Source organism: Sipha flava, unplaced genomic scaffold (assembly GCF_003268045.1).
Source record: "Sipha flava isolate LNK unplaced genomic scaffold, YSA_version1 252_pilon_pilon, whole genome shotgun sequence".
NCBI classification, from domain to species: domain Eukaryota; kingdom Metazoa; phylum Arthropoda; class Insecta; order Hemiptera; family Aphididae; genus Sipha; species Sipha flava.
Window position 1 is genome coordinate 1,118,572 of NW_020272904.1, and position 25,390 is coordinate 1,143,961.

A 25,390-nucleotide genomic window follows, 5' to 3' on the forward strand; every position below is an offset into this window, starting at 1 on the left:
CTTGGAAAATTATCGAAAAATAGTATCACTGAATCATTAATAAGATTTATATCTTGTTGAAGGAAATTTAAACGTCATAATCTATTTAAATTTTATATTTAATTTTTGTAAATAATTTAAATGGTAAAATAAATATAGAAGATTAATAATAAAATAATACAAATAATTAATAAGAATAAGGATTTATTTGGTAACAAAAAAAAAATGTTTTTCAATGTTAAAAATTTTATTACTTTTATTATTAAGCGCATTTTTAAAAAAAAATTATATTATGATTGCATTAAATTACATTTTTTAAAGAGATTTTCCTTGTTTTTTAGAGCAATTAAATCCATTTCTTACTGATATATAATATTAATAATAATATTTACATATGTTATTCTAACAATTTACATTTATTTGTCATGTTTTTTATAGCAGGTTGATACTAGAATTTATTATTTTTGTTAATTGAGTTCAGAGTCTGTTAAATAATATAATGTACGTTAACATTTAGAACAACAATAGTATTTACAAATATAGGTAGTATTCTCGGTATTTCTTATCTTAGATATAAAATGTTGAAAGACTAAACAATTTTTATTTAAAAATAATAAAATAATACAGAGGTGTTTATGTATAAAGTAGGTATCACATAAATTGGATTTAAAAAAAATGAATGACGATAATTAATTTTATATCTGAAATTTGAAATCATTACCTAAGTTATTAATTAAATCAAAATTATTATCATACATATTTTGAAGATAGAAAATTGGAATAGGGTCAATTGCATATGTTTTTGTACGTATTAGATTTTTTTTAAGTTTATGTAATATACGTATATACATACGTCAATCCGTTTTTGAAGTCATTATTAATTAAAACATTTAAATTATATTTAGAAAATTTGACCTTTAACGCATACAATAAAATTATTATTAATAATTATTATACTTTAAATGTTAAAAAGTATTAAGTCAATATCTATTATTAATACTTTTTCATCTATACTAATTTGTGCAACTAAAAGTTATATGTATAAAAAATGTACCAAAAGTCAATTATACAATGTTAAGATTGTTGCAAGTCTATTAATAGCCAATTAATGTAATGTACATATTAATCTGGAGTTAGTACGTCATAAATAAGCGAAGATGGCTTCAATGTCTATATTCTCTTGAGCAGCGTTTCCCAAACTGGGCACCGCGAGCACTTTTTAAGGGCACTGTGGTCTATGGTTCAAAACAAATAATTTAAAATGTATAGAATTTTTTGCCTTTTTGTTTTCGTTAAAACTTTATAGCAAATAATGTAATATATACTGTTGTATCTTCGGATATTCTTATTTTAACCCTATAGTATTTTGATGTACCTAATAATTATAATCAGAGGCGTTCTCTAAATGTATTGAAAGGTGAGCCGTAGGGGTCAAGTCCTCACACTTCCTTTTTTATATAAAAATAACATTCATAAAATTAAAATTAAAAATATTATATTGTTAATTAAAATATTAAATTATAATATATACCTATAAATATAATAATATAAATAAAATATTAATTATTTTTAAGCCATCATATCAAGAACTTTGACATCAATTGGGATTTCTCTATGGGTGGCTAACAATGGGAAGCCTTTAATATCATTCTATGAATGACATCAAATTATAAAAAATATGAAGTTATAATATTAACCTTAGAAAAAAAATTTAGTATACTTGAATTACTTCCTTTCATTTTGATCAAAAATAAAATAAATGCAAGTCAGTTGTCAGTCGTAACTCATCAATACACTAAACAAATCGCTAAAAACAGTTGATAAACACAAATATGTTATTACTTGTATAATCGATGGTATCTTGCGACTAATTTATTGTTCACATTTTACATCAATATAATATTGATTACGGATATTAATCTGTTATTTGTATACCAATTGGATACTCGCATAGAAAATATTGAGTCAAAAATATATTTCTTTATTTAATTTTCATTAAAACATCACTCATCAGTTAATCGTGAAAAGACATCTTACTTAAAAAAAAAAAAAGGCAATCCCCTATAATATAGAGTCTATATCACCCCCGCGAGAACACCCATGATTATAATCATAATAACAATAATTTTTATTTATTTATTTATTAAGTTTAAAAATGCGTTAATTAATAATTAAGTTAAATGTTAATAAAATTAATAAAATTAGTTATCAATGAGAATTTGTTTTGTTCTGTCTTTTATGTTATTCAAAGCAGGGGAACCTTGGCTATATTGGGTTCAAAAAGAGGCACCGCGGAAAAAAGTTTTGGAACCACTATTCTTGAGAATCTTATTCCTCAGTTAAAATGAATGTTTAATTTTTCTTAAGTATATTAGCTTTGAAGATTTGATAGTAATAAATAAATGTAATGTCCATAAAAATGTATATATTTGAATAGAAAAATGTGTATACAGTAATATTATATGATAGTTAAAATAATTTTTTTCTTAGTTTTCAAATTTCCATTAGTCTGTCCACTGCAGTGAGTACTTCATTGTAATGTTTTTCTAAAACAAAATATTTATAATTATTAATTTTATTAGAGTTCAAGTTTTTTGTGATAATTATATATTATTAAACTTAAATATACTTTTATTTTTTTAAAAAACAATACATACTCTAAGTAAGGACACATATTTATATTTTTAACAATATAATTCACTACAATAAACCTCGTGTAAATGGTTAAAATTTATAATTTTCAAATTGGAAATATATTTAAGTGAATGATAACAATTATATTATTAAAAAAATTATAAAGCAACCTTCAAGTTAGATTATACTACTAATAATAGGTGTTACTGACACAATAAGTACAACATATTTGTATGTACAAGTATTGTTTTTGCACAGCAAATTATTAGACTAAGGTAAAAAAATAGTCTGAGAAACAAATGTTGCTTAAATATATTTATTTAATTTGGTAGAAATTTTTTGTTATTCTCATAATTCAATTTATCTCTTTCTTACCTTTTTTTTTCACCATTATTTTACTTATAGATACTATGTTTTTAAAATTAGTATTAATGGAAACATTGTCAATGAAAATAACAGTAAATTTCATTATAACGAATAAAACATTATTTCTTTATTTAAACACATTTTTATTATTCATCAGTAAATCTGTATATTTAATTTGTATTTATATTTGTAATAGCATTGTTTTAATGTTTCAGAAGGCAAAAAAAAACGTTATTACCAGTCTTTATTACACTTGCCTAAGCTTTAAATAATTATAATTATTTATAGTTTAATCAATGAAATACATATTATTTTTCAAATCTCAAACTAAATAATTAGCCAAATGTACAACATGTTGTGCATAATGAAAATTATTAAACATTCTCTTTTATCACCAATTATAATAAAATTAATTTCTATAAAACCCTGCCTGAAAATTTTTGATATTAAAATTATGAAAAAAAAAACCATCAATATTATTTATAAATCAATATTTAGAATGTAATAAACTCAATAATACTTAACACAATATAACTATAGAAAAATAATGGTTATGGTCATCAAGAAAACAAAATCAGATAAAACAAAACATTTCTTTTATGAAGACATAGAATATGTGATCTATGGAAAGAATTAAGTGGAAGTCAAACATATTACATTTTTAAATGATTGTAGAAATTTACCATGGAATATATTTTTACAGAATGACTTCTCTATGATAAGTTATTTTAAAACTATATTGTATTATAAAAAAAAAAAATTAAACTAAATTTTTATGAAAATCTTGTTGAAGTATTCAGTTCTAAAATTTGAAATGAATGTATATTACATTTATATAACATAATGAAACGACTAATATTATACATTCAAATATTTAATAACTATAAAACCTAAATTATTATTTATTTTATAATTATAAATTTTACATTTCAATTAAATTTAAAAATAATAACTCAGATGTTTAATTCACATCAGAGACCAAAAAGGTATATTTTTTTCTTGCAAATATTATGAAATTAAGATAAAAATATGCAAAAGAAACATTATAAAATTATTTTAAATATTGATATTAAATTACCTCCAGGTGGGACCTTGAAATTACCACTTATCAAACAGTCTTTGAGATCACAGCCAGCACTAATTATAGCATCATGACATACTATACAATTTTGAAGCACACATCTAAAAAGTTTAATATTTATATTATACAATAATTAAATGCAAACATTAATATAAGATTTTAATTTTGATCAAAAAATCTTAGATTATTTATAAAATATACATAAAAGTAAATTTCAGGTATTTTATTTATTAGAACTAAAGCTCAACTTAGAATGGAGCAATGGGGATGGTATTGTAAATTATATTCTTGATAAAACCAATATTTATTATCTAGATTATCTTTAAATTATAAATATTACTTTAGATATAAAATGTATTTAAATATCATTGTTTCACTAAAAATTCTATTTCACTGCAAAATTATATAGTAGATACTAAATTATTATCTATTAGATAAGATATTTATTAAAATATCTAGAACCAAATACTACAGTATCTTCTTTTATTGAACTATTTTCTTTGTTTTTTAACTTAAAATGCAAAGTTTGACAATTTATAGCCTTTTATGTGTTTATAGGAAACATGATTACATTATTTACCTCTCTTCAATAATAACACCATTCATTAAAATACAATCAGTTACTCTAGTTTTTGAGTTAACTGTGCATCTTGAACCAATAGTACTATTTTTTATGGATGTTTTTTCCATAATTGTAGTATTTGATCCAACAAAACATGTTTCCCTATCAAATTGATTGGATAAGATTTTAGCTTCAGGTGAAATTTTATCTTTTTCATCACCTAAATGTATGTTTAATTTGTTAATCTATAAAAATATAAATAAAATGCAAAATTTAGAATTGAATAAATTTATTAATTAGGCTTATTACTTACAATTTTATTGATTCTACAGTAATCATATAGAGTGTTGGCACGAACTCCAATATTTGAGTTTACCACAAAAGCAAAACATTTAATTACTTCTTCAGAGTTAATCATACTACCAAAACTGGACAAAGAACGAATCTTATTTTCAATATCAGATTCTTTTGGTATATTAAAAATATCAGGTTTTTCGTTTTCTTCAACAAATTTTTCACTTGATTCCACATTTTTACAATGTTTAGATAGTTGTTTTTTCACTACAAAAGGAAGTAACTCACCCTTTAGAGTAGATATATTTCTAAAAATAAAAATTTAATATGTAAAGTAAAATTTGAATAAAAAAAAAATCCACTTACTTATCTTTTACAAGATAATTGACGAGCCATCGTTTCATAACATACATATGAGAATCTAATAATTGTGAGCAAAGAGTTATATTTGAACATTTATACAACAATGAACTACTTAATAACATAGTTTCTTCATAGTCTGAAGCTGAAGCCATTAACAATAATCTAGAAGTTTTTGAATCATATCCAATGATATCTTTTTCTACAACATTATTGATTAGGAATTAAATTAGATTCAAAATTAATTGAAAAAGATACTATAATTGCATTGTACATGAAGTAAAAATTAAAAATTAAACCCTTTATAGGTTAGCAATGTTATTTGATATTTTGTACTAATTCATGCAATTATAATATTGTTTATATAATACGGCTAATATTGAAAAGTTTATAACAATATTCTTCTAAAATAAAAATGTAAATATTTATAATTTTACCAAGTTTATTTTTTGATTTAGGCCCAGGAACTGTAAAAATATACTGGTCATCTTGTGGTGGTGAAAAGTATAAAGACACCAATGATGCATTATTATTTCTATAGACATTTAAAACGTTATGTAAATCGACATCAGTTATTAAGTCACAACTCAGAACAATTACATCGGTCTATAAAAAAATCATATTTTATAAATAAATAGTCAATAAAAAATATTCAGAATAATTAATTAATTACTATTTACCAAAATATAATCAGCTATATGTCGGAGAGAATCAGCTGTACCCCAATCTTCATCAGATGGTATTGGAATAAAATTTAAATTCATTTCAAAACCAAAACGATCTACTTCTTCTTGTATATCACTGGCATAATTATCTGTTACAATAATTTTTGTTTCTGAAATAGCAATGTAAATAACATCAGTAAATAAGAGAATTTTAAAACGCTCATATTTAAGGTAAAGACAAAAAACACAATGATTTTTACTAAAATTGTTCCACCTCTAATTACATTTTACAAAATTGATTATTCAATTAGCTCGGTATGTTAAGTCTGTCATTGATTCTATCATGTTTTCATGAAAAAAGTAAGTTAAAAAAGATAGTCGGATCCAAATTTAATCTTTTTAATAAAACGTCATCAGTGAACATAAGTAGTTTGCAGAATTTGGTATCATTGTTGTCAATAGTAAATTTTATGCATACAGCGTGTCAGCATTGACCTTACCACTAAACCCGGCGTTTTCGAGCATCTTGAGCGGATAGTAGATCATCGGCTTATTACCGACTGGCAGCAGACATTTGGGTTTCGTGGCCGTCATCTCCGGAATTCTAGATCCCTTTCCGGCGGCCATAACGACCGCCTGAAATTCCAACCAATTTTGCATGGTGTCAAACAAAAGCACGACAAAACAGTACCTGAAAAGCGAAACTCGTCTGTTGGTCGATCGATATTCGATAGGGCGAAAACAGACGTAGAAGGATCGTTTCGTATCCGCGGTTGCAGATTAGTTGACTGGCCACTCGTAAATACTCGATGGAGTGATATGATAACACACGTGATAAGCGCTATCAGCCCGAATCGACGTTCCAGTGATAGAATAATAATAATAATAATAATAATGTTGCTCTGTGGTTCCAGCACAGCCCGTAGCAACAGCTGAGACCTGGACAACGGTGTCGTTCCAGCGACCCGTATGATTGCGAGAGGGGTGGGACAAGAACCCATAGAGGTGGTGGCCCAGTGCGGCCACGGGACTGGAAAAATGGTTAGCGAATGTACGTATACCCGCGACCGCCGTCAGGTTTCCTTAGCTGTCCGATCGCCGGCACACTCGATTGCCGCGTCTTCCGCCGTGCCGTTTCCAAGGTGCCTGGCCACAGCAATCGCAACACGGTAGTTTTCCGCTCGTTAAAATCACCAGGCGGCCGGCAACACTGTACGTTATTGCACCTTTCAGGAACAATGGACTTGTGTGATGATGTTGTAGTTGTAGCGTATGTGTAGTTGTCTGGGAAGAGGGAAGAGAGACGGCCCTACCAATTCCTTCTCCGTTCGCCGTAGATATCCGATATCCATTATTATTATTATTGTTTGTAGAAGTATTATTTTTCCACTCTCTCGCTCTTTCCCTTTGCATTACCACCTCTCTCATTCTCTCGCGCTCTTTTTCCGTCTTTCGTTTCTTTCCTCCCGACAACGTAGCCGTTTCTCTTTCTCTCTGCGGCCCGAACGCGATGACAAAGGGCAACAGAATGGAGGATCTCGAGTATTCGTGATATTCGTCCTCGTTCTACCGAACGCCGCGCTGAGGAGCAACAACACTCGTCACATAATCATCGCTCGACCGTCATCAGTCGAACCTGCTGACACCGCCGTCCGTCGCCGTTATGATTGTTGTCGCAGGGTGATCGGGGTCATAAACCTCTTGTGGCCAAGGGTTCAAGGTTGTCGACCACCGGCGGACTATGATGATACATTAGACGAATCCTCATATCGAATCAGTACGCGCACACGACACTCGGCTCTCAGGATAGCCATTTGAATTTCTACAACTGTGATACATTTCACCCGTAAAAACTGGCGCATCCGGTATTGCCAAGACGTTCCGGAAACGTCCACCACGATGGTCGACCACCGCCAATCATGGATGAAAACATGCTAGCCCTATGGCACGAAAATGACCGATATTCATTCGAGGACTCTGATCGTTTTGAAGAGGACTCGCTGTGTACATGGAGCAGCGAGCCGGAATCAGCGTGTATCAACTGGAGAGGATGGAGAAGACCTACCGAACAGAACACTGAAGATGGTTAGTGTTTACTTTTCTAGAAAAATATTAAAGCTGTTGTGAATTTTTTGGTTTTTTTTGAAAACATTTTTTTTCCATCTTATTCGTACTTTTTATAGATACCTTATAGAATAAAAAATAATTGATAATTAGGTACTAAAATATTCTATACTGCAAATCAAAATTAGTTAAATTGTTGATTGTGTGGTAGATTCGGTACTTAAGTAAATAAATGTAATAAAAGTTTTAACTATGAATAATTGATGTGCTTAAAAATAGGTGTACAATATGTATTACCTATGTATATTTTACAAAGGTTAATTCCTTGTTAATAAAATTTGCAAAATATTTAAATCACATTCAGAAGCAACTAGGTTGGTGTTTATATTATATAGGTATTTGTTATTATTTTAAGTGATTGCTCCAATTCATAAAAAAATACTATGTCTAAAGTTATATAATCATATTTATAAGTATATTACATAGATGTTTAAATATTTGGTGTTGAGTAATTACAAGAAAAAAAAATTAATTATAGAAGAGATTATAATATAGGTAATCAATGGAGACGTATGAAGAGTTAAATGCTTCATGTTTTGTAGCATTAAATTATTAAGTTGTACTCATATTATTAGCACGTTTCCAAATTATCTATTTATAAAAAATAAAAAATAGAATTTGTAATATTTTATACATTCAATTAAGATTTTGTTTCATAGGACTAGATGTGCTTGTTTAATTTTAATATAAATAAAGATAAAAATAATAGTAGTTTATTTTTAAGTATCATTTAAAATATATCAATGTTTTATTGAAATTCCTGAAAGTCTTCTTTTGATAGAAAAATTATTTGGAGAATTAAAACTCTTTCCTACTTTATTCTTAAAATTACGAATTTTGCTGGAAATTGTATTATTATCTTGTAATTTTAAAACGTAATTTTTATGAAAACAATATCATCTTAATAGATTAAATCTTAAACAAGTGAATCAAACAGACAATATTCTTTAAATACATATTTATTTATTATTAAGTACAAATAACATACCAAGTATTTATGAATTTTTAGCATCAATTTTTTTTTACTTATCTTTTATTTATGGTACCTTTGATTGCTAGATAATAAATAACTTAGCGAGGGTACTTCCTAATGTTAATAAAATATGTAGTAAAATCATAAGAGTATTTAACGCTTTATTTGGTTTAAATTCTTGTTTTACTTACCACATTTTAGTTAAAATGTTATGGAATTTATTTAACTGTACATGATTTCATATATTCTATATTTTATGCGTTTATGTTTTAACATTTAATTATTATTATATTTTAAGAAAAGAAAAAATATTTAATGTAGGTTTTATTTGGTATATATGACTGGGTGCGGATCTAGAAATGAAAAAGGGGGGCTATTAAAATGAGTTACTGCCATAATTTGTTACTCATGTAAATTTGTATGAAGTCTTTATTACGTCTAATTTTTTAAATATTTTAAGTACCCACCTATGTACCTAATCTATGGTTCTGCCTAATGTCTAAGAAGGGCTCTCCTTCAGCCCTTATAGCCTCCCCCTTGTATCCACTCCTGTATATGACCTAGTTACTGTTTCTATTTATGTGGCTCATACATGAATAATGTTTCTTGCAATCGAAGTTATTGTATGCTGTTTTATAAGGTCTATGGGTTATTGATTTATAAATGATCAGATTATTTCTTGATTTCCATTACTGACTGTATTGATTATTTCAAAATTTTATACATAGTGCATGATCAAATTTGAAATTTTTCTTTTTTTTACAATTGGTTATTATAATTAAAAAGTTGAAAATTATTTATTATTAAGCTTATAACTTAATTCAGAAATAATTTTAAATATTTATGTATAATAGCCCTGGAAACTAAATCTACATTTTTATCAATTATTGTATGAGTTATATTATATCAGCATATAATAATTTTTTCTTTGTTATTTATTTTTGAGGTTGGTAGACAAGGTCTAAATTATTAGTATATACCAGGGGTTTCCAACCTATGGTTTGCTGGCCGATTCCGGCACTTCAAGTTTTTCAAACCGGCCCGCCAAGTCTACTGATATTTTGTCAATATTATTCCAAATCTGGAATATTGTGCATGTAAAATAATTTCAATAATTAACTCCAGTTACTTATGTGAACAGATGTTTTTAAGAATAAAGTACGTCAAATCTAAGTAAAGAACTAACTTAACTTGAACAGCAAACATTTACAAGTAATGCTGTTGATTTTTATAACAAAGGTTGATACAAACTATCAAGAAATTTTAAAATACAAGCCGTTCTAAACTTCTCAGTAAGCCACTAGTACCTTAATAAAACATTTTAAATTATATTAATAAAAAAAAAATTTTAATTTTTCTAAAATCTAAATAAATATATTTTTTAATTTATTACTTTTCTATTGGTCTAAAAAATGTTGACTCGTAATGTCAAAACATATCTCAGATTTGGCCCGCCGTAAAAAAAAAAGATTGGAGACTCTTGGTATATACTATAAAGGTTTAATAATTTATTAATACCTATTTTAATTATATTCTAGTAAATACTATTTATATTATGTTAAATTTATTGATCATCATGGCTAAAAGATAAAGTTTAAAATTAATTTACGCAACAATTTAATTCTATTTGTTAAAACTTTTACTGCTTTTTTTTGTATTAATAAGTATTAGTCTGAGTTGATTTTATAGAAAGGAAAATAAAGTTAGTTGATATCCAATTGTAAATTTTCATTATTTTTTTATGTATTTGACAAATAAGTTTATTATTCAAATATAATAAACATAAATTGATAAATTATAAAAAAAGTTATATAATTTTAAATATCCTATGATTTCTCTTCAGTATTATGTACTATTATAAGATCAATCTTTAAATAATTTTTAGCTATTATAATGCAAATTGTAAAAAGTCGTATTTGAACTTTTAATTTTTTCAATTTAATGGAAAAGTTGGCAACTTTTAACTAAACTTTTTCGATTATAACTTTATTTACTATGTATAATATTGGTTAATCTACCCATCCTTGAAACTTATAATTTGTATTTTGATATGGTAAGTTATAATATTGGGGTATATGTTAAATTATAAATGTTGGATTCATAATTCATTTTTAGAAGTTTAATAACTCATTCTATATCTATTTGAATCTTATTTATTTAAAATATAATATTATTTTATGTTTTGATTATTTGAATTTTATAATTTAAATATTGTTATTTTTGAAGGTCTTATATTTAATTTATACAGGTGAACTGTTTTTTTTATATTGATAAGTTATTCTAATTAGATACCTTATCTCTATTTTGTAATTGATAGGTTTAAAATGTATAGTTATGTATTGCCATGTCAACTATAAAAAAAAAAAAATTGATATGAGAGTTAAAATAGAAGTATAAGTTCATAGTTTTAAGAAATTCAAATTCTCGTATTTTCTAAATTTACACTCAAGTACTGCCATAAGTATTAAATAGTGGATTGATTATGAATTTTAGTATAATAATATTTTTTTTTTTGTGAATAGTTTTCGTAAATTAAATACATCAGATATTTGTGTAAATGATAGATAACAAATTTTATTTTTTAAATTTATATCGACTCAACAATATAATGTTAAAGTTTTTAGTTTCCTTCAATATCAAAATAATAAAACGAACGTAAAAGTACATGAAGTGAGAAATTAAAGAAATGTGTATTTTTATAGTTACTTCTCAAGTTTTTCAGATAAGGAAGAAACCTATATTTAAATTGGTTTTAATTTTTACTGATACCAATAAACATATTATTATCATAACCATTTAGTAGATATTCCAAATAATGCATTATTTTGAAAACATTTCTGTTACTTATATCGAGCACATATTCAAATATAGTCTGTTTTAGCAGTAAATTGTCCTATCTTTTAAATATTTATATTTATATTTGATGTTAACACGTAACTATAATATTACGAAAACAAATTAGATATAAGTATTTTCAATTATATTGCTGTATGACTTACCTTACCGGAATTTTAATGAAGTACTTACATTTGATAATTTAGTAAATATACTTTTTTGTACATGTTACTACCATTGATCAAATATATAATATATTTAATCAAATGTTCCTATTCTCTCTACTCCCTCTGATGCTCAAATAAACTATTTCATTGTTCGCAGTATTCTAAATATTTTAGGCTTCATATTTCTATGCATTAAAAGTATTCGTCAATATTAATTTATTATTTTATAGTTAAAAATAAAGATCGTATTATAATCGTTTGAATTTTTTTTAACAAGAATACTAATTATCTGTTTATAGAATTGCACAATATACTGGTAGGTAATTATGTGTACGGACTTTGTAGACCTATAACACATTATTATAATAGTGGTATTATCAGTTTTATTGTTCTTTTTACAAATAAATCTGAATCAAAATTATTTGGACGGTTGTTTTTATAAATTGTTATTTCATGTTACCTTAACATTACCTTAATCACTAGTATAATATAGGTAACGTTAATGTCTTGGTAATTAAATACTTTGAAAACAATGTTAGAGGGATATCTGTGTAGCAAGACATCTGGCCTGTTATAATATTAGCTCCATACAATTGTCATACAAGTAGAAATATTTTGTCGATTTGTGGTGATGTATTACTACTTTCGTTTCACTTTTAATAACAAACATCAGCTGCTGAGGGGTACTGCTGCTCTATGACAAACATTTTTAATAAAATATTACAAAAACTAGAATTATTTGCATTATTCGTATGTTTTAATAGAAATAATAATAAAGTCACCTTCCTATGCTTTTTTCTGTATGCATATTCATAATTTTAAGGCACTGAGTACTTGAAAAATCAATAAACGTCTTAACGTTATTGGTGCATTTTAATTGTTAAAATTGTTCGTGGAGACATTATTTTAATTGTTTAGGTTTAAAATTTAAGTATCCGATTATTATACCTAGTTATTATCCTTCTACCGATTTTATAGTCAGTATAAAATATTTAAAAAACCTGAAATTTTTAGTTTTTTAAATTTAAATGGTCTTAATAAATTATTGTTATTCATTTTAACTGTATATACTCGTATTAAGATAAAATATTCTGAATTCACATGAATATATTTAAAATAAGTTATTTTAGGAGATTACACGGATAATTGTATGCGCATTACGATGTTAGAGTAATAAAAAATGTAAAATAAGTTTTTTTTTTACACATCTGTTATATAATATTAAAGAGACTAAAAATTATGACATAATGCGATTATTTTATTATATGCGTTACATAGAAATTAAGATACTTACTCAAGTTCTTCACTAATTGAACTATAATTATTTAACTTTTAATTTTAGTGGAAGTTAATAGAATATGATTGAAAATGTGTGAAAGTTAATTTTTAGTAAATAGAAGATAAATTAATTTTTTTTTTGTAATTATTGTATTGTATTGATGTTTTAAAATACTGAACTGATGGTTTGGATACAAAACGGACACTGAACAGTTATGTATAGACCTTAAAATGGGCATCCGCGTATATGGGCAAAATGGTCTGATCCCAAATCCAATGTAAAAGTTAAAAAAAAAACCCGCATAATATGTATGGGTACTCTGTTCGGTTTATATGGGCAATATTTATTTTATTCATAGTGTTGGAATATGTATTAACAACTTATATAACTGAGTTTTATCCTATCTATGAGATTGTGATTATCAAATTTAATAAGAATCATACACCAATAAATTTGTAACTTTCTTTAGCTCGACTACAATAATTTCAGTTTTATTGTGAATTTCAACGTGATTGTGAATGTTTTCAACTATCTCGAAAAGATATTTCCCTTAAAGAAAAAAAATCGCAATTTTGGACAAAGTGAAGTCTCTTTTATCCTGATACTTAAAAACGGAAAATCGCTGAAGAATTACGCGTCCCAAAACTATATTATTCATAATTATATTATATATTTTTTTATCTATTCATTTAATTTAATTTTTTTCCTCAATTTTATAGTTTCCATGTACGAAATAAAAACTTTTTTATATTAAAAATTGTTTTGAACTAAGTTCAGTTTATATGGTCAAGCGATTGATATATCAATTAATGGGTTTGGTCCCAATGTGTCCACATTAAACGAAATTTACTGTAATGTTAATTTTCGATTTTATTAAAATATCTGCTAAAAGTTTAATCGTCTAATTTTAATGATGTACCCTAAATGTAATTAAGAATATATGAATACAAAATAATTTTAATTAATGTATAGTTTGACATGTGGTGATATATTTTATATCGTTGTGTTTTTCATAAATTATGCAATAAACCGTAGTGTTTGATTAAAATCTAAGAGCTCAATTTATTATTATTAGGGCTCAGATGTTTATTTTTTTTCTATTCATCTAATTTAATGCAGACCCGATTACAAATTTGATTCATGTTTTACTGAATCAAAAAATAATATTTTAATTTTACATATTTTTGCATATTTTGTGATTTTATATTTTAAATGCATATTTTTGAGGTTTTAAGAATATAAATGCTTATTTCAGTTAATTTTCGAAAAATTTAAATTAAAGGGTTGATAAATGATAAATTATCAACCCGTATAATTGTGTTTATCTCAAATATTTTTATATTCAAGTTTGATAAAATTAAAAACTATTGTATCCTAGTGTAACGCTCATTTGGTAAATTATATAATAGGTATTGAAAATATATAAAATACAAAATAAAAAACTAACAGAAATTATATACTTATAAATTATAATACATTTTTAACTTTTAATACTTAAGGTAAAATACAGTTTCATATATTTGTAAAATACATATTTTGGTGTTTTTTTTTTTTCGTACATAAATGCATACATATTACAGTCTTTTAAGTGTGTTAACATCCAAACCAAAATTATCATAGTATTTTTGAAATGTGTATAATAAATTGTATAAAATATATTTGATATTTTATCAGAATATAATATTTTTTTTTTCTTTTATTAATTACTACTGAATATAAATTAAATTTATACTTGTAATCATTCATTTTTCAGAGCCTAAAGAAGAGGTTAAACCGTTAGTTGAATTGGCTGCTCAATGTGTGGCTTTGTATATACCGTATGAGTTAGTTGAACAAGAATATCCACCTGTACCTGAGGAACTCCAGCTTCGCATTGCTTTCTGGAGCTTTCCCGATAACGAAGAAGATATACGCCTGTATTCTTGTCTAGCTAATTCAAATTCTGACGAATTCTTACGAGGCCAAAATTTGTACGTATCCAACGCAATTAAAGATTGTGTGCAAATAGGATTCCATTTGAGTGCCAATGTTCATCATGGTGGCCGAAACGTGTTCAATGTAGCTATTACATTTGATAGAAAAAAAATAACAACTTGTAACTGTACTTGTGAGCCTTTGTCGTATTGGTGTTCCCATGTTGTTGCTGTCTGTTTACATAGAATATATCGCGTAAGGAATTAATTATTAAAACCAAAATATTTCTTATGTATGAAAAAATTTAGATTTTTTTTTTAATAGTGTATTAATATTATTTACATTTTTAATATTTTTATATTTATTTTATTTGCAAAATCTAGCCTGAACAAGTTTGTTTAAGAGCACCTGTTAGCGAGAGTCTTTCACGTTTAGAAAGAGATCAATTACAAAAATTTGCACAGTACCTGATAAGTGAATTACCTCAACAAATACTACCTGCTGCACAACGATTATTGGACTCGCTATTATCTTCACAACCTTCTGCTATTAATTCTGTAAGATTATAATTTAATGAAAAAACAGCATTGTATTATTTTAGTATATATATATATATATATATATATATATATATATATATATATATATATATATATATATATACACTATATTATATAGTATATATGTACTATTCAATTTAAATGTGAAATTTAAATTATTAACTAACTATTGTTGGATTTTAGACAAGTGGTGCCCCAGATCCAACTGCTGGTGCATCTATAAATGAACAAACAACATGGTTTTTAGATGAAAAAACATTGCACAACAATATTCAGAAAAGTTTGATCAAATTTTGTGTTCCTTCACCCCTAGTTATTAGGTAATAATTAAATACATATGAAATATACTTTAATATTAGTTAACTATTAAAATTATCTAACAAATTTAATTTATTTTTAGTGATGTAAACATTTTATCACAATCTGTTCCACCGGCTACTGCAGAATGGACCAATCTATTGCGTCCATTACGTGGTCGTGAACCAGAAGGTTTATGGAATTTATTATCAATTGTTAGAGAAATGTTTCGTAGAAATGACGAAAATGCTTTACATCTATTAGAAGTGCTCACAGTAGAAGCGGTTGCGTGTGATCAAGTACAGTCCAATTTACAATTCTTATTGATATAATTTGTTTATCCTTAACAATTTTAAATTTGTATCTATAGATTATGGTATGGTGGTTTAATACAAGAGTGGCATTACACGGAGGAGGAAGTATAGGAATTAAACATACTGGTCCTGCTGGGAATACAAATACAGCATGTCATGCTTGTGCTTTGTTATGTGATGAAATGGTTACACTTTGGCGTTTGGCTGTTTTAAACCCAAGCATTTCACCTGATCACAAAATATCACTAAAAATGAAATTTAAAGAATGGCAAGAAAATATATTTGCTACAGTATGTTATTTAGTATAATAAAATAAGCTATATAGTATATTGTATAATCAATTTACACAATTTAAATTATAGGTAATGAAACATAGAAATATGTCAAATAGTAAATCATTAAATCATTTTCGCCAAGACACAGAAATTTTTGTTGGTTTCAAGCCAGCTTGGGAAGCTTGTGAACTAAATTGGGATGATTATCCATTAGCTGGTATTACTTATGGAACCACTTGCTGTTGTGATAACGGTTCATGTGTGCATATTAAACGTATGGGAACTGCTGCACACTTTATGACAGATCATGTAAACTGGAATGAAGGTGGTCTATTATCTGCCAGGGTAAGCTAAACAATGAAGAATGACAATGAAGATGTGAAACATATCAAATTATTAGTATTTTTTTTTTTTTTAAGTATTTTTTAATAACTGATTTAATATTTTAGGGGAATTCTTCGCAGTTATGTTTGGATGAATGTTTCTTGGATCTAAGAAGTAATCGACATTTACACTATGGAAATCGAACTCATCAATCAGATTATTGTAGTAGAACCACCAAAGTGCATATGATTTGCAATATACATATGTCCAATAATAAGTATGAATAATTTAAACTTTTCTTTAATATTATTTTTTATTAAACCAAATTATAAATATAGTATTAGACCAATAAATAATATGATCTGGTTGCCAAAAAATAATTTGCGACGTTCACCAGAAGATGAAAGTGCAAGTAGTAGTGTCACTACACCTGAAGCATATTCAAATAATGAATCTTCGAGTGCATCAGAAAGTTGTTCAAGTAATTAAAAATAAATAAATATATTAATATAAAAATAAAGATTTATATATTTATGTTTAATTTTAGATTCTAATGCAACTACAAGTTCCTCTTCAAGTACCCAACCAAGTACACCTCATCAAGTCAATAGTGAATACAATGTATCATCTGAAAGTCAAAGTAGTGATGAAGGTGATAGATTAGCAGCACAAAAATCTACTTCTTCCCAAACGACTTCTCCACCAGATGTAGATGAATATAATTACCTATATTATTATGATCCAAAAAATTTGGCATCAACGTCATCGGAAGGTATTAAAAAGACAGAAACTAAATCTGATACTCCACGACCTTCTACATCAAAAGCATCAGCACCCATCACGCCATTAATTAAATTGGATGAGGAATGGGAAATTATGTTTGCGAGAGCTGAAGGACTTTATGCTTATGGTCATACAAATGAAGCTTGTGTACTTTGTGTGAAGCTTGTTGATCAGTTTTTACAAAATCCTCCAAATTTTATTATTGAATTACCACCACCCATAGTAAAAGGAAAACGTAAAAAAGTATGTATCTAAAAATTTGAAGTTCAGGAGAAATGTATTATTATGCATTTTTAACTATTATTTTAGATTAATCCCATCTGTCATCAGCTGTCTACATTAGCATCAGAAATATTACAGAAATGCTATTTTTTGTGTTCCGTATTAGCTGAACGGAAAGAATATTATTTAGATGCATTTAAAATTGGTTTGTATGGGTTAGAATTGCCGAGACTTCCGGCTAGCACAAAACCATTAGAAGTAAGTTTTATTATTGTTTGATTTTATTACTTTATGGCTTAGTATATGTATAATTAATTTTCAGGTAAAAATGACTCATCAAGAAGGTGAAATATTGAATAATTTAAAACGTATGTTGCCTCTGGGTAAGGAACAAGTGAGCATTATTCAAGTTCGTGCAAAACTTTTACGTGATGGCCAATACAAAACACGTGGTGAATCATTGCTGCCTTTAAATTTGGCTTCCTTTATCTTTGAATGTTTGGTGTTGAATCAGTCACCTACACAGGATAAAGTTTCTGATGAAACATTAGGTTTTGAAGCATCAGTGGCAGCTTTAGGTATGAAAGCCAATATTAGTGAAGCAGACCATCCACTACTCTGTGAAGGAATCCGAAGACAAAGGTATGTCCAAGTATTCTGGATTTGAATATAGATTAAATTTAATAATATTTATAATATTTAATAATGTTGTAGAGCTGATTTGGCTACAAATATATTAATCCGTTACAAGAATAATCCTACACGCTTGGCAATGGCTATGGACAAGTTACTAGACAGAGAAGTACATCCATTTTTTCAATCTGCCATGGATGCTTGTTGGTATCAAATTAGAGATCCTAGAAATTTACCTTTAACGACAATGAAGACGGTTGCTAACAATAATATTCTTAGTCAACGTAAGTTTTTGTTAAAATGAAAAACTAAGTATTTATCATATTTTTATAATAAAAATAATGTTGTTATTGGTTTAAATACATAGCACCACAGTGTTATAACACAAATGTTAAAAACGCACCTGGAGATTTAGAGTCTAATATAGGTGGAATGACATTGAATCCAATACCTCATCAAACTCAGTCTAGTAGTAGTAACACAGGATCATCTCATAGGAAAGATAATAACAGGTAATATTTAATTATATATCTTAATAGTAAGTGTTACATTTTTTATTTTATAGGTATAAAAGTAATAAGCGCATATACCCCAGTCAACCTAATCAAGCTTCTGAAGCAAATGCTCACCATCTTTTTGAATTGGGTAAAACTATTTTGAGCAAAGTTGGTGGACCTTTACAAACCACAGTGTTCTCGCAACCTCCATTGTCTGCCCAACCGCACCGTGCTTTACACATGTGTGCATTCCAACTTGCCTTGTATTCTTTGGGACTTCTTAATCGTGTTACACCCAACTGGATTAGTCGTAATTATTCATCCCAAGTGACATGGATTGGTGACCATGCAATGGAAATAGGTGCACCTGCTACATTATTTTTACTTGGGACATGGGATGGCCATTTGACACCAGTTGAATTAGCAAATATTGCCGATAAAATGTCAAGAAGCCATGAACGTAATACTGTTGAAGCAGCAGCACAATTAGCTTTGTCATGTTTAAAACATTCCGTTGCTCTCAATCCTAATGAAATAACCAGAGCTATTGTACAGGTAATTTATTAAAATATCTTTAACTACTTATTAGTTGTAAATTTAATGAATAATTATTTTTGGGGTGTTTAGTGTAAAGAACAGTCAGATCATATGATGGAAATTGCTTGTCTAACTGTAGAAATGGCGGCTAAAGGTGGGGGAGTTTTTCCTGAAGTCTTATTCAATGTAGCTAAACATTGGTTTGATTTGTACATGAGGGTATGTATATTTTGTGGTTTGTTATTTGAATTATACATTAAATTACATGTGTTTTTCCAGAATTCTAACTCCGATGAAGATAATTATATGTTACAAGTAGACCCAAGAGAAGAATTCAAGTGTCCTTATGTGTATCAAGCCAACTATTCAATGTCAGTTGAAACACCCCAACAACCACCCCCACAATCTCTATACGCTCATCAGTTGATGGTTTCACCACAAACATCTCCAGCTCATCTGTATCAACTATCATACTTTTCAAATCAATCAATTCCTCAAAATTCAGCTCCATCGAGTTCCCAACAGCCTAACACTGTAATGTACTACCCATATCCATCTGTACCTACTCAAAGTCAATACCCACAGTACTATTCTCCATATATACAGGTAATATTGAAATTGATTTAATCAGGAGATCTTTGCTTTAACATGTTGACTACCAAGCCTTATTTTTAAAAATTGTCCTACAGTACCATCATGAGAGTACTCAAGTTCTGTCACTTAATCATTCATTCTGTACCATGAGTATACTCGAGTTATCTCAATAAAATTTTTATTTAATTCATTATTACCACCATCTATTTGTTTATATTTTTACCAAAAGTATATAACTGTCTAATGACACATGTTTTTAACCTCTATTAGCTGTGGGAACACTGGAGCTCTCTCAAAAATCAAGAAATAAAATATTTTTTAAAATATCTCAAAGTGTGTATAATTTATATATATATATATATATTTCATACTTTTGTAAATTTTAAAATATAATTGAACTGCAAAATTAACAATTTAAAAAATATAACAAAATCATTTAACATTTTAAAATAAATCTAAAAGATAAAATAAAAATAAACAAATCCTTTAATAATTATGAACATCTTGTTCTTTTTAAAAAATCTAATAAACTGAAAATGACAAATATTAAGAATTTAGAATATTAAGTATATAAAATATATAAAATATACAAATCAAAACATTAAAATTAATTACATATGAGAAGCTTGGAAACATTCTAAACAAAAAGCTGGATTTCTTTTACAAGAATTACAATATAATGTGGTAGTTTTACAAGTTTTTTGTGAAACTGCTCTTCCTTCTCACTTATATTTAGGTATAAATTTTATAATTTATAACATATACATACTAGTAACATTATTCCACTGTTGAGAATTTTCAGTACTATTATTAGAAAATCTACTTTGGAAAGTATCATTTACAGTAGGAATATCAGAATCAGAACTGTCTGAACGTTGGTCAGAACTAATAGGATTACAATTACTACCAGAATCATATTCAAAAGACTCATCTAAAGCTTCTAAAACAATATCAGAGCCCATTATATTTTGTGAAGAATTATAATAAAATGAACATCAAATTTTTAAAATCAAATTTACTAAACAACAGCAAATATACAAACTTTTAAATGTGTTCCATAATCAATGATAATAATTATTAAATTTCCTTCCAAATTAATTTATACTTTATTAATTAGATAAAAATGTTATTTATATGATATATTCTTATCAAAAGAGATTAAAATTATTATTTTTCATCAGATGGTTATATTTTCTTAAAAACAATTAAAAATTTTGTTAGGGAACTCGGGGACTCACAAAAATTCGAACACATTATTATATGACTTGTGTACCGTGAAAGGACTCGAGTTCTCTCGCCTAAATCATTTCATATTCATAAAATATATGTAAATTCAGTCATTTTTTATAAAAGACGATTTTTTGTATCATTAAATGTTAATGAAATATTGGTTTGGTACATGAGGCAAAAACCTAATAAAATATGCACGGTACACAAGAGTAAAGATAGTGAGAGTACCCTAGTACTCTCATGGTAGTCAACGTGTTGAATAAAAACATAACAATGGATTAAAATATTGTAGTATAATCTTTTTGTGTTTCATGATTTAAGTTTTTATCGATTTACATGGTATTTTTATTTTTGATGAGAAATATGTGGAAATATATTAGAAGTTATACTTCCATGTAAATCTAATGTTTTTTTCTAAATTTCAGAATCCTGTTCAGTATCAAAATGCAAATCCTCAAAGCCAACCTCAACCATCAGGACCGCCTCAATATTTTGTTCAACCTCTTAACCAAAATGGGAATCAAATCAGAAATTCACCACAACAAGCACAGGTTTGTCTTATAATATATTGAAATTGAAATAGTAACATGATGTATGAACTTACTGTATGAATTTATTCATGTAGGCTCCACCAAATTTCCGCCAACTTCATCATTTGACATCTGCCTACCGTGTTGGTTTATTGGCTTTAGACACAATGGCTAGACGTATTCATGAACCTAATCAGGCCAAGTACTCAAGAAACCCACCATTCAGAGAAGACATTCAATGGTTATTGCGTCTGTCGAAGAAACTAGGTACATATTTGTTTTTTTTTGTAGCATTTTTAGTGGCAAAATAAGAAAGTAATATTCGCTTAAAAGTACAATTATTTATTGAATGATATTTATATTTTATTGATTTCTCAGGACCAAACTATACTCAACAGTTTTGTTTAGCTGTAACCAATAGTGTGGTTAATCCTTTCACGCTACATGATGTTGCAATGGAAGCGATTATGTACATGGGACATTTTAATCCTAACCCAACTATGTGCCCAACATTGAGTCCCTTGGTGGAAAAATGTCATTCAATGTTCGTAATATTATTATTATTTCATATTTATTATGAAAATCTCTTTTCTTGTTATATTGAGTGGTTTATATTTATTTATTTATACACTTAATACATACAGGTACATTCAACTGTTACATCAAAAGTTGTATCAATTGTCTTCATCAGATTATGAAGAATATGTCGGAATACTCTATTCTGCTTATGGTGCTTTTGCGATGACACCAGAAGGCAGTACTATGTTTAAAGATTGGTTACAGTCAGTTAGGAGGTAAGGAACGTAATGCGTAAAAATTAATTTAACTGTAATTTTTACCAAAGTTGAGAATTATAAAAGTAAAATAAGAACTTCATAAAATTTAATGTTTATTAAAAATATCGAAGAAGTATATTATTCTTTAAATTTGTATTATATTAAATAAATTCTATATAGTAACAGTTAAGTTTCATGAAAGTAAATTAAAATTAAAAAAATTTGTGGCGAAATCCTTTGGGTGAAATTAAACACTTTTTAATTTGAAAATTGAAACACTTAAGAGTACTTAGGTGTTTTGGAATTAAAATAAATATTATAAACTTTCCCTTTATGGAATATATAAGTATACAAGTAGATGTATGGGTGGCAAGTTATTAATTTATCACAGCTTTCATATTTGCTTTTTATGAATTTATTGATGATTCCTTCCTACTTTACAATGTAGGACTTAACTTTTGACAATATTATTCTTTTGACTTTAAAAATAGTAGTATTTATCTTAACGCTTTAGTTATGATTAGGACTAGGATTTGTATATTACACTATGTTATGGCTAATTCCATAAATAGTTTCATATAATAACTATGATCTGTATTATTATAGTAATATGTCTTAAATATAAATATCAATTAAAGTTGTATTATAATTCATTGAGGTATCAGATACTGTCAATCAATCCAAAACTCTGCTATTTAGTAGGAAAGGGACAATTTTGATTCTTACACAGATACCTGAACTTTGAATTTATAAAACCTATACATTTATTTATTTTTTTTGTTAAAAACTGTAAACTGTTTTTTGAAAAAAACCATAGACATTTTATGGTTGTATTTTATGTTTATAGAAAAAACTGTTATAAATTTCTTTTAACTTTGATGAGGTATTGTCTCGTATTACATGTTTTATATCTATACCATGTAATTACAGAAATCTAATTTTAGAATTTATTTTTTAGTAATTTAGCAATTTTTTAATTTTTAATTTAAATTAGTTAACAATTAGTGTCTGGACAATTAACAAGGAATTAATAGCATTAAATGGAAAAAATTAGCCTATGTACAAAATATTTAGTTTATGAAGCCTGTGTATTGTTGAAAAAAGATAATATAGTACAATGCTATATTTTTGGTTGGGAGAATATGTGAAATATTTGGGAGGGTATTGAAGTCTTAGGTATTATTGTATATTGTACAGAGTGTACAGAGGAGTCTTAAAACAAAAAAAGAATAAAAAGAAAATAAAGTACGACTGAATCAGAATTTGAAGAAGGTTTTACATTCCCTAGAGAGGTTAAGATTGTGGAATCATGAATAGAAAGGTCAAGGAAATTTGAACTTCATTAAATTTGCTCTAATATATAGTGTCTACTTTAAATTTAATAATTTTTAATTATTTTGTATTTATCTTTTCAGGTCGAAATCATGTAAAAAAGAACTATGGACAATGATAACAAATATGCTACCTACTACATGACATTGGTGCTCTGAAGTAGTTGTATTCTCTGAGGGCAGCGTTTCGCCCTAAACAACAACGTATAGCTATTTAGTTTTCCTTTTTATTTTTCTTATTTTACTATTTTTAAACAATTTAATACATACACAGTTTAAGAAAAACGGATATCTTAAATGATTTTCTATATTTAAATATTGTGTCGATCTTATCTTTTATCTCATAACATTCATAACAAATTTTTTAGAATACATTAGTTAATTTTTTTTTTAATTTTTTTTATTACTTTTTTTTCAATTAGCTAATTTCTTGTGAATTATTATATTAGTATTAATATTATTTTGAATCACATTTATCTATATATTTTTCTTACTTTCTATTCTTTTATTATTACTATAATTTCGATTTTCAGGTCTTATTTTCTTTATAATTGTACACGCATTAAGTCCGGTACACTGTATAAGCATAAGCTGAATATTATAATAAGACTGTTTTTTTTTTTTTATGTACTTCAAACGTACAAGTATTATTAACATCATAGACTAATGTTTATTGTGTAGCTTATGTTTCTAAGGCTTTAAACATAATGAATAGTTTAAAAAAAAAAAACTAAGACTTAGGTAACCTAATTTGTGAAGGAAAGTTTTTGTTTCCCTTTCATTCCTCCCCAATTCAGGACTACTTACGAAAATATTATTTGAGATCTCTAGGATATTAACTCGACTGATGATAATAAAAATGTAGCAAATTGTGTAATATTATTTTCCTGTATTGTCATCACCGTGGTCAATTTCGTCAAAAATAACATTCGCTGCTAGATTATTCAATTAATTTCTTAATAAGATTCTAATATATATATTAAATAAAATGTGTTTTAAATTTTATGTATTTATACAATTACATTAGATATATATGTTTGTGTATTTTCGTGTGTAGCTTAAAATAAAAAAATTTAAATTGCCGTCTAGAACTTTTAGATAATTAACCAACTGAACGTATTTTTTCACATATTTCGGTTGTACAAAATATATGTATTTTTATGCTTTTCGATAGCCTATCAATATGTAGAATTCATGATTTTAATAACCAAACCTAGATATTATATAGTAATATTTATAATTACTAATTATAAA

At 26.7% G+C, this 25,390-nt stretch overlaps 2 protein-coding genes across 2 annotated transcripts; one reads left to right on the forward strand and one right to left on the reverse strand.

The window, feature by feature from the left end:
• Positions 1–2,399: 2,399 nt before the first annotated feature.
• On the reverse strand, positions 2,400–6,601 carry LOC112684617 (translation initiation factor eIF-2B subunit gamma). The gene is made up of 8 exons (XM_025556228.1): positions 6,442–6,601; positions 5,957–6,111; positions 5,714–5,882; positions 5,283–5,478; positions 4,936–5,224; positions 4,641–4,867; positions 4,058–4,161; positions 2,400–2,525 (listed from the first exon to the last, which is right to left on the reverse strand). Exons 1-8 carry the CDS (start codon positions 6,599–6,601, stop codon positions 2,473–2,475), a joined length of 1,353 nt encoding a protein of 450 aa, XP_025412013.1. The 3' UTR covers positions 2,400–2,472.
• Positions 6,602–7,167: 566 nt separating this feature from the next.
• On the forward strand, positions 7,168–24,533 carry LOC112684615 (zinc finger SWIM domain-containing protein 8-like). The gene is made up of 22 exons (XM_025556227.1): positions 7,168–8,026; positions 15,073–15,488; positions 15,617–15,790; positions 15,977–16,113; positions 16,194–16,389; positions 16,461–16,694; positions 16,767–17,024; positions 17,129–17,280; positions 17,342–17,484; positions 17,551–18,029; positions 18,096–18,266; positions 18,331–18,650; positions 18,723–18,925; positions 19,009–19,153; positions 19,207–19,693; positions 19,766–19,894; positions 19,955–20,281; positions 21,925–22,050; positions 22,125–22,296; positions 22,408–22,573; positions 22,674–22,823; positions 24,221–24,533. The coding sequence occupies exons 1-22, from the start codon at positions 7,861–7,863 to the stop codon at positions 24,279–24,281; spliced, it is 4,812 nt and encodes a 1,603-aa protein (XP_025412012.1). The 5' UTR covers positions 7,168–7,860; the 3' UTR covers positions 24,282–24,533.
• The last annotated feature ends 857 nt before the right edge of the window (positions 24,534–25,390 follow it).